This window comes from Triticum dicoccoides, chromosome 7B, assembly GCF_002162155.2.
Source record: "Triticum dicoccoides isolate Atlit2015 ecotype Zavitan chromosome 7B, WEW_v2.0, whole genome shotgun sequence".
In the NCBI taxonomy this organism is placed as follows: domain Eukaryota; kingdom Viridiplantae; phylum Streptophyta; class Magnoliopsida; order Poales; family Poaceae; genus Triticum; species Triticum dicoccoides.
Genome location: NC_041393.1, coordinates 1,729,351 through 1,740,035, shown reverse-complemented (window position 1 = coordinate 1,740,035; position 10,685 = coordinate 1,729,351). Strand labels below are relative to the sequence as shown.

The window sequence follows — 10,685 nt, the reverse complement described above, 5'->3', positions numbered from 1 at the left end:
ACCTTAGTCCATCTATCAGTGAGTAGATCTTGATCAGCTTGAAGCTGCTGCTATTTTTTCCTCAGGCTTTTTGTAGTGGCCATAAGCCGGCGCTTGAAGCACTCCTGCTCGACGGGATCCTCAGGCACGATAAATTCTTCATCGCTGAGGCTCACCTCGTCTTCAGAGAGGGGCATGTAATTGTCATCCTCCGAGTCTTCATCCATTGCCTGTTCCTCAGGGCTAGCTTGCCCGTTCTCCCGTCCGGCCTGTTCGAAGCTTGGCTGGGCGGGATTGTTTTCGTCTTCGGCATCGTCCGGAGTGCTATTGTCTCTTGTGCCGGTATCGTTGTTTTTGCTATGGCGGGGTTTAGAGCGGCACCGCTTGTTGGGGAACGTTGCAGAAAACAAAAATTTTCCTACTCGTTTCACCAAGATCCATCTAGGAGTTCATCTAGCAACGAGTGATTAGATGCATCTACGTACCTTGTAGATCGCGAGCGAAGCGTTCAAAGAACGGGGATGATGTAGTCGAACACGACGTGATCCAAATCACCGATGATCTTAGCACCGAACGGACGGTGCCTCCGCGTTCAACACACGTACGGAACGGATGACGTCTCCTCCTTTCTTGATCCAGCAAGGGGGGAAGAGAGGTTGATGAAGATCCAGCAGCACGACGGCGTGGTGGTGGATGCAGGGCGTCACAGTAGCAGGGCTTCGCCTATACTACGAGAGAGAGAGAGACGTAACGGGGAGAGAGGAAGCACCAAAGGCTGAGGTATGAAATCCCTCCTCTCCCCCACTATATATAGGAGGGCCAAGGGGGGGTGGTGCGCAGCCTAGGAGATCTAATCTCCTAGGTGCGGCGGCCAGGGGAGGGTTTCCCTCCCCCCCAAGGCACCTCGGGGTGCCTTCCACCACTTGGACTCCTCCGTGGTGGAAACCCTAGGCGCATGGGCCTAGTAGGGCTGGTGCCCTTGGCCCATATAGGCCAAGGCGCACCCCCTACAGCCCATGTGGCCCCCCGGGACAGGTGGCCCCACCCGGTGGGCCCCCGGGACCCATCCGGTGGTCCCGGTACAATACCGATAACCCCGAAACTTGTCCCGATGGCCGAAATAGCACTTCCTATATATAATTCTTTACCTCCGGACCATTCCGGAACTCCTCGTGACGTCCGGGATCTCATCCGGGACTCCGAACAATATTCGGGTTACTGCATATACATATCTTCACAACCCTAGCGTCACCGAACCTTAAGTGTGTAGACCCTACGGGTTCGGAAGACAAGCAGACATGACCGAGACGACTCTCCAGTCAATAACCAACAGCGGGATCTGGATACCCATGATGGCTCCCACATGCTCCACGATGATCTCATCGGATGAACCACGATGTCGAGGATTAATCAACCCCGCATACAATTCCCTTTGTCAATCGGTATGTTACTTGCCCGAGACTCGATCATCGGTATCCCAATACCTTGTTCAATCTCGTTACCGGCAAGTCACTTTACTCGTACCATAATGCATGATCCCGTGATCAACCACTTGGTCACCTTGAGCTCATAATGATGATGCATTACCGAGTGGGCCCAGTGATACCTCTCCATTATATGGAGTGACAAATCCCAGTCTCGATCCGTGTCAACCCAACAGACACTTTCGGAGATACCTTTAGTGCACCTTTATAGTCACCCAGTTACGTTGTGACGTTTGATACACCCAAAGCACTCCTACGGTATCCGGGAGTTACACGATCTCATGGTCAAAGGAAAAGATACTTGACATTGGAAAAGCTCTAGCAAACGAACTACACGATCTTTTGTGCTATGCTTAGGATTGGGTCTTGTCCATCACATCATTCTCCTAATGATGTGATCCCGTTATCAATGACATCCAATGTCCATAGCCAGGAAATCATGACTATCTGTTGATCAACGAGCTAGTCAACTAGAGGCTTACTAGGGACATATTATGGTCTATGTATTCACACGTGTATTACGATTTCCGGGTAATACAGTTATAGCATGAATAAAGACAATTATCATGAACAAAGAAATATAATAATAATGCTTTTATTATTGCCTCCAGGGCATATTTCCAACACCGCTAACATCGACGCTTTGGTTGCTTCTCAAGAGGATTACCCTCCGTTGCATCCTTTTGATCCTCGCCCTTGTTTTCTTTGGGTGTGTCCATCATATATATGTCATATGATGAGGTGGCTGTCCAGCGCCCTGTGGGCGGTGGTTCCTTTTCTTCTCCGGCATCGTCGTCCATACCGTCGATGTCTTCGGAGTCGAAATCAAGCATGTCGGTTAAGTCGTCGACAGTGGCTATTAAGTGGGTGGTGGGTGGGTAACGAATTCCTTCGTCGTCCGCTTCCCACTCAAGCCGGACATAGTTCGGCCAAGAGTTTCCTGACAAAGAGAGAGATTTTAATGAGTTTAGCACGTCGCCCAAGGGCGAGTGCTGGAAGATATCCGCGGAGCTGAACTCCATGATCGGCGCCCAGTTAGATCCGATGGGTGCGGATACACGCGGTTCAGAGTCTATGGCCGGAGATGAGTCCGGGGGTCCGATGACACATACCTCATTGGAAGTGAAATCTGTGTTCGGCTCTATCGCCGTTAAGTGTGTGGCTTCCGTGGCGGGGTCCATCCCCCCGTCCTCGGATGGCACGATCTGCACTGGATCTAAAGCCAAGGCAGCTGTAGGTGGGATCTCCTGAACACCGTCCGATGACAGATCTAGGTCACGCTCATCGTGGCTATAGGGTGCACCTGTCATGGGCTCGAATCTGTCGAAGATCAAGTCTCCACGGATGTTGGCAGTGTAGTTCAGGCTTCCAAACTTGACCTGATGGCCAGGGGCGTAGCTATCGATCTGCTCCAGATGGCCAAGCGAGTTGACCCGCAGTGCGAAGCTGCCGAATATGAAGATCTGTTCAGGGAGGAAAACCTTTCCCTGGATCGCATCATTGTAGATGATTGAAGGAGCCATCAAGCCTTATGGCGACGACACAGTGGAACTCTCAATGAAAGCGCCAATGTTGGTGTCAAAACCGGCGGATCTCGGGTAGGGGGTCCAGAACTATGCGTCTAAGGCTAATGGTAACAGGAGGCGGGGGACACGATGTTTACCCAGGTTCGGGCCCTCTCTATGGAGGTAATACCCTACTTCCTGCTTGATTGATCTTGATGATATGAGTATTACAAGAGTTGATCTACCACGAGATCGTAGAGGCTAAACCCTAGAAGCTAGCCACGAGATCGTAGAGGCTAAACCCTAGAAGCTAGCCTATGATTATGATTGTTCTTGTCCTACGGACTAAACCCTCCGGTTTATATAGACACCGGAGGAGGCTAGGGTTACACAGAGTTGGTTACAGATAAGGGAATCTACATATCCGAATTGCCAAGCTCGCCTTCCACGCAAAGGAGAGTTTCACCCGGACACGGGACGAAGTCTTCAATCTTGTATCTTCATAGTCCAACAGTCCGGCCGTCCGAGGACCCCCTAATCCAGGACTCCCTCAACGACAGACGTGTGTTGATGGATGCGTGCAGAATGTTGGTGCTGTTTGGTGTCGTGGCGGTGTCTATGATAGTAGGGCCTGAGAAGGTTAATGTGTGGATCTCTCCTCAAGATGGCGCCAACATATTCTGGAGCGTGCGTATGTGATGCGCACTGAAGACTAGTTGATAATCTCGGCTGGTCGTGGGGCGGCTTGGTGAATCCACCAGATTAGATGGTGTGTGGTTAGAGACTGATCCACTTATTTGTTTTTGTCAGACTCTGTTGAATAATATAATAAATATGGTTGTCTGCATTGCTCGATGCAGAGGCAAGGCAGTGAGTTTTCTGGTTTTTTGGAGAAAGAAAGAAACCAAACACGTCCTAGATCAGATCTATCTGATTGTTCCATAAGCAAAATGGCATCTCTCCTCCTGGTGCTGGTGCTGGTGCTGCAAAGAATATAAGAATCTGTCCATCAAGACCAAAACACTCAACCACCAAATTAAAAAGGCAGCAAGCAAAGCAAAGCAAAGCAAAAAGAAGCTTCTTGTTGGCTCTCCCTCTCTCTTAATCTTAATTTTAGTCTCACCACCAGCTTAATTAGCCAACCAGCCAAAATGAGCAGCATAACCCCCTGGCTGGCATGGCACTTGCTCCTCACATCGCATCACATCACATGGTTGATTGTTGTTTTTATGCTCTGTCACTGCTCACATACTTCCATTTACATTATAGGCCTGTCTGTCCTCTCTCTTTGTCCTTCTAGTTCTACAGTACAGTACAGTACAGTGAAATTAACAGAATCCAAAGCATGCCATCTTATTAGGGTGTTGGTGGCCGATCCAACAATAAATAAATAAATAAATGAATGAATGTTTTTCATTATCTTACAATAACAGAGTGAAATACTTGGTAGTACCTTAGAGGCATAATAAATCCGCCGAAAATCACAACTTGATTCCTTTCCTCTCTATAGGGCAACTGAGAAGGATGAATATAAATCAGAAGCTCACCGTCAACGACGGACAGGTTGGATTGGACATGGACAGCCTCAATTCCCTTTCTTGCTACCAAACCCAAACCAAAGCAGCTTTCGCGCACTAACCAGAGCACAAGCACACTGCTCCTCTGCTCTCTCCTCCCCTCCCCACATTTTATTTATTTATCTATTTATTTTACCCCTCCCTGCATCCTCTGTAACTGTTCCTAGGAGGGAGAGGGCACAAGGAAGGATTTTCTCCAAGAGTTTCCTTCTTGAATTTTGTTCTTGCTTGTCCCAAATCCCTACCTGCCTGCTGCATTTGCTCCTGCTCCTGCTCCCGGATTCCAGCGCCCCCATCCAACCAAATCCCCACTTCTTCTTGGCCATTTTTGGGTCTACATCTTTGGCTGCCGCAAGATCTGAAGAATCACCCCCACCCACGGCGACGGCGATGAGGCCGGAGGCGAGGCTCGATTCGGCGGCCTTCCAGCTCACCCCCACCCGCACCAGGTAACGCCACTCAAGCTCAACCTCCCAATTCCCCATACCATCAGGGGCGGATCTGCCCACCAAACCAAATTCCCCATCTTTGCTGTTGCGCCGCCACCAAAGATGGGAATGCCCAAAGCTCTGCTCTTTCTGTTGCTACAGGTGGTAGATCCAGGAGGAGATAGATACCATTCATACTTATTGCTGATTTTGTCTTCTGCTGATTGCTCAAGCTTACTGGTTTCATTGGCATCTGCAACAATTTCTTGTGTGTGTGTGTGTGTGTGTGTGTGTGTGTGGCGGTAGTAGTAGCATTATAACGAATTCTCTGTTTCTCCCCCCTTTCTTGTTTCTAGGTGTGATTTGGTTGTGGTGGTGAATGGGAGGAAGGAGAAGATCGCCTCCGGCCTGCTCAACCCCTTCGTGGCGCACCTCAAGGTCGCCCAGGAGCAGATCGCTAAGGGAGGCTACACCATCCTGCTCCAGCCGGATCCGGGGGCCGACGCGCCATGGTTCACCAGGGGCACCATCCAGAGGTTCGTCCTCTGTCGGTCGTGTTTGTTTGTCTGCCGGTTGCAGACACTGACGGTGGTGTTTGCTTCCTGTTGGCATTAGGTTCGTCCGGTTCGTGAGCACGCCGGAGGTCCTGGAGCGGGTCACCACCATCGAGTCCGAGATACTGCAGCTCCAGGATGCCATCGCTGTCCAGAACAATGCAAATATTGGACTCAAATCTGTAAGTGCAGGATTATCATCTATTCTATTGTGTACCTGTTTATTTGTTGAGATAAATAATAGCAGAACAGTGACATGTTTCTGTTTGTGATTTGCCAGGCAGAAGGCCATAATGTGGACTCCTCCATGGAAGGTATGTATAAGAGATGCTACCGATTTCATTCCTTGCATGGTCACAATGTCTACCAAGAAATCTTCAGCAATGCTTATTCGTAGCTGGAAATGCAGTGCTGCTTCTTTAGAATCTATCATTCGTTATGGAGTTTGGTGCGGTGTACCATCATTCACAGCTGTGGTAGTACATGATAGTGGATGGCTTAAAAGTATATTTATGTTTGATGCATGGCCTGTCTTTATTCCTGTTTATACATTCCATTCTGTTCTGTTTTACCTAACTTATATTGGAAGCTGATTATTCTGTGATGGATCTAACCATCATTAAGTGCACAAGTTTTCAGGACGATTCGCAACTCCATAAAAAAGTGCAGGGGAAATATATATGTTTTCTGATGATAGATTGATCTGTACTGAAACATGATTTTGCATCCCGTTTTCCGTCGATAAATATACCTGACATATCCCTTTACAGGCAGCAAGACAAGTTATGATCCAGATGGTGATAAGGCACTCGTCCTGTACAAGGTATGGCTGTGTCAATAGGTAATAAAACTGTTTTTTCGCCATGTGAATGTGTCGTGGTAAGAGGGGCTTATAACTCTCATATTTTTGACAGCCTGACACACATCCAGCATCTCCACTGCAGAATGACACTGGAGTACACGAGGAGCATTCAAAGTATTTATCTGCATAAGCCCCCCTTTTCTCCATGATGTTTTCCTTAAAGGCATTCTATATCTCACATTCTTTTCTTGATTACATGAAGAAACTACTGTCTTATTTTTTGTTTTGTTTCCATGGAGTAGCCTATGCTTTTTATCTAATCAACGGTTCTCACACTCATTCTACAGTCAAATTCAGCTCCTTGATTACCTTATCTGCACTTCTCTGGGATGATGTCTTATTTTTTGGAATTTCCTTTTTATCTGCATTGCGGTAAGGTGTGAATGGATTTATTTATTTTACAATGTTTTGCAGAGTTCAGCTTCTCAGAGTGCTGGAGACTCGCAAGACTGTCTTACGTAAAGAGCAGGCTATGGCCTTTGCACGTGCTGTAGCTGCTGGGTTTGATATTGACAACCTGATATATTTGATCTCATTTGCAGAGCGTTTTGGTGCTTCACGCTTGATGTAAGTATCTTTCCATTGGATATGACATATATTCATGTAGATGATGTGAACCTGAGGCTGCTGATTAATTTGCGCCCACTCCATATGAGAACTGCATAATTTATTGCATTCCATTCTGATGCTGAGTATACAGTCTTGCTGAATGTTGTTGCAATGCACAAGTAGCTTAAGCAATTTCTGTGAGTGCATTAGTATCAAATCTGTTGCGCTAACACGTTCATTGATTTGCTATCAATTAATAGGAAGGCGTGCACACAGTTCATTGATTTGTGGAGGCAAAAACATGAAACTGGACAGTGGATTGATGTTGAACCTGAAGCTATGTCTGCACGTTCTGAATTTCCTCCCTTCAATGCTGCTGGCATTATGTTAATGGGAGATAAGGAAACAATGTCTGTCTCTAATGGAGATACAAATGGCGAAGATGCTGCTAAAGCTGGTATGTTGGTGCCATGACTTAACTTACTACATTCCAAATGCTCACTTTGTTTGTATTTAGTATCTTTGTAGTTGATAAGCGGATTTTGTATGTTTTGTATTTGTATTTGTACTTGTACTTTCCAAATGCTCACAAGAACCATTCACTTTATTTCTTCCATAGCCTATAACAATGTTTTATTTTGAGTTTTCTGTTATCTGAAAATTGTGACCCAAATTGTTCCTAATATATTGCTGCCTTCTGCTTATTTTTACACGACAATTTTCCGTTATTATTGTCCAGGCATGTTGAATTTGTACCCTTTTTTGTCAATCTGCATACACAATCGATTCATGTTTTGCTTTTTCTTTTTTACTGTGAGAGAGAACTTGGATCTGAGGAATCATTTCTCTGTTGCTTGACAGATCACAGGACACCTCAGCACCCAGGAGCTCCCCATCATGGTCCATATCAATCAGGATATCCACCATGGGCAATGCATCCTCCTTATCCCATGCAAGGCATGCCACCATACTACCCTGGGGCGAACCCATATTACCCTCCTCCCTACCCCCCAACGGATGATCCCAGGTACAACCGTTCAGAAAGGAGACTATCAAGGAGGCACTCAGCAGATAGCAAGGACTTTGACAACTCCGATGATGAAAGTGATGACCAAAGTGGTTCAGAGAGGGAGAGTTCTCATGGCCGCAAGTCGAGTAAAAAGGGCAATCGCTCGGGCAAGAAGAAATCTAATGTAATTGTCATACGCAATGTAAATGTAACATCAAGGAAGAAGCATGGGTCATCAGAGAGTGAGTCGCAATCAGGCTCTGATGTGGCATCAGAAGATAGTGACGATTCACACAGAAAATCCAGCAAGAGGAATCATCATAAGCGCTCAAGCTCGAAGAAAAAAGGGGATAAGAAAACCACTGTTGAGTCTGAAGATGAGTACACCAAGGATGGAATGTCTAATGGGCAGCAAGATGGAGATCAAGGAAACTGGAATGCGTTCCAGAATTTCTTGCTCAGAGATGAAGAGAAGACAAGAGATCATAATGACGCGGACATGTTCGCCAGTGAAAGAGAGGCACCACAACCACCTAGGAGGAAAGAGACCACAAGAAGTATTGATGATCCTATTCTTTTATCAGAGCGAGGTTCTGCCGATGTCAATGAGCGGCATGCGATGTCTTTCAGTTCAGCCAACGGGAGAATTAGGGCCAGGCAGATGATGTCTGGTGATGAACTTATGATGTCTGCGGAAGGTCGGAGCTTTGTGGATGGTGGCATGAAGGAGATAGAAGCTGGAGGTGGAGGATACAGAAGAGGGGCAAATGATGACTTCATGGTTTATGGACAGGACAACTCAATGGACAGGAGGAGCTCCTTGGACCCCCTTGCCGAGGCGCATTACAAGAGACCCACTCCTCTAGAGGAAAAGAAGAATGTGCACAGTATGGGCGATGAGTCCTTCATGATACCTGTTACCTCCAACTCACAGGATAATCTTGGAGCAGCCGGCCGTACTGCCATTGACATAGATGCCGAGCTTGGCTCAAGTGTTCAGAAAACATCAGATGCTAAGGCTGGAGCTGAACTTTTCTATGAGCCAGATGAGTTGATTCCAGAGCGTGGATTTGAAGATGTTTCATTTGGATATGACCCATCAATGGACTATGACAGCCACATGCAGATTCAGCATGACGTCAGCGTTGAAGATGCAAATGCAGAGGATTTATCCGTTTGTGTTGAGGGTGAAGAAAAGATGCCGGGGAAAGATAAGAAGCTTAGAGGTTCACAGGAGGGCGTGGATAAAAGAAGGAAGGATGCCTCAGCAAGGAGATTGTCAGCGCCCAAAGGACCACTAACTGATGCACAGAAACGTGCGCAAAACCTACGGGCGTACAAAGTGAGCCTTCAAAAGGAAAAGAAGGAGCTGGTATTGATGTTTTACTTTTATACATTTTATATATTAAACAGTTTATTCTTTTCTTCTGCCCCACATGATTAGTTTACTCTTTTTTATCGTCCTCATCGCATATTTTTAAGTGACCAAATTGAATCTATATACAACAGAGTGCTATAGTATTATCTATGTCCTTCTGGTGTGGCAAAATTAAATTAATACCCCCACCATTCTCACATGTATTGAATGCCATATTTTTCATATGTGTCACTAGAGTAGAAGACCAGTACCTAGAAGCAAATAATAGGGCAAAAAATGTGGTGGAGAATGTCATTTGTATGCATCAGCAGAATTGCAGTTTTCAGCAGGAAACATTTGCTCAAACCGCTGATGATTTTTTGTTGTTGTAAATAAATATTTTCAGGAAGCGGAGCAGATGAAACGGCTGGAAAGGCTTAAGCAAGAGAGGGAAAAGAGGATTGCTGCAAGAAGCGGCGCATCGAATCCCCAGAAAACCACAGCTAAAGCAAGCGCAGTGAGCAAGTCAACCTCATCCTTGGCTGAGATGAAAAAGGAGAAAAGTGGCGGCACAACCGAATCCTTGATTGAGCGATTGAAAAAGCTTGCTCAACCTAAAACCAATGCTTCAACTTTGAACCACAAGTCAGCGACCGCGGACCACCCACGGAGAAGAAGCTTGCCGCAATAAGGTCCTTGTGCTTTGGGGAGTATTTATTTGGTTTTGTTGACTGATTGATGAGGCCAATAATTCGATCTGTATTGATTAAATTTTTTTGGTCTGTTGATTTCTAGTACATAATCTACACATTGTTGTATATTACGACGGAGTTGTTTGTAAGCAGTTTGTTTGTATAATCTGTCATTTGCGTTGTATTACAATCTACACATTAATTCTAGTATATACTTGTGGATTGGACATATTGATCTGAAAAGCTGTGTACTAGTTCTGGTGTATATACGTATGATTGTATATATACGCCGAGGAATGACTTGCATGAATATCTGTGGATCAGCTGAATTGGTTTATGGGTATATTCTCTTTCTTTTCTCTCTTCAAATTCCCATAGTGTTGATACCTCCTTTTTAGGGGAAAATGAGAGTTTTTATTCAACAAGAGAATCCAACCGCTGTGGGTGAACTGGTTCTTCCATAGTTTTTTTTTCTTTTCGAGAAAACTTCTAATCTATTCATCTTTAATCATGACAGTACAACGAACACCGGAAATAATAAAAATTACCTCCAGATCCATAGGCCACCTAGCGACGACTACAAACACTGAAGCGGGCCGAAGGCGTGTCGCCGTCATAGCCCCTCTCTTGTCGGAGTCGGGCACAACTTCTTGTTGGATATGATCGGAAAGTCACCGTGCTAAGGCTCC

The 10,685-nt window shown here is 46.0% G+C and overlaps 1 protein-coding gene across 1 annotated transcript; it reads left to right on the top strand.

Annotated features, from left to right (window-relative positions):
- Nucleotides 1–4,530: 4,530 nt before the first annotated feature.
- LOC119337446 (COP1-interacting protein 7-like) lies at nt 4,531–10,239 on the top strand. Its single transcript, XM_037609588.1, has 10 exons — nt 4,531–4,994; nt 5,330–5,509; nt 5,589–5,709; nt 5,808–5,841; nt 6,298–6,350; nt 6,442–6,503; nt 6,804–6,956; nt 7,199–7,395; nt 7,800–9,319; nt 9,711–10,239. Exons 1-10 carry the CDS (start codon nt 4,936–4,938, stop codon nt 9,993–9,995), a joined length of 2,664 nt encoding a protein of 887 aa, XP_037465485.1. The 5' UTR covers nt 4,531–4,935; the 3' UTR covers nt 9,996–10,239.
- Nucleotides 10,240–10,685: the final 446 nt, after the last annotated feature.

Coding starts and splice junctions, on each gene's coding strand:
- LOC119337446 (XM_037609588.1), top strand. CDS start 4,936: ATGAGGCCGGAGGCGAGGCTCGATTCGGCGGCCTTCCAGCTCACCCCC. Junction 4,995..5,329: donor CTCACCCCCACCCGCACCAG/GTAACGCCACTC, acceptor TCTTGTTTCTAG/GTGTGATTTGGTTGTGGTGG. Junction 5,842..6,297: donor TGTGGACTCCTCCATGGAAG/GTATGTATAAGA, acceptor ATCCCTTTACAG/GCAGCAAGACAAGTTATGAT.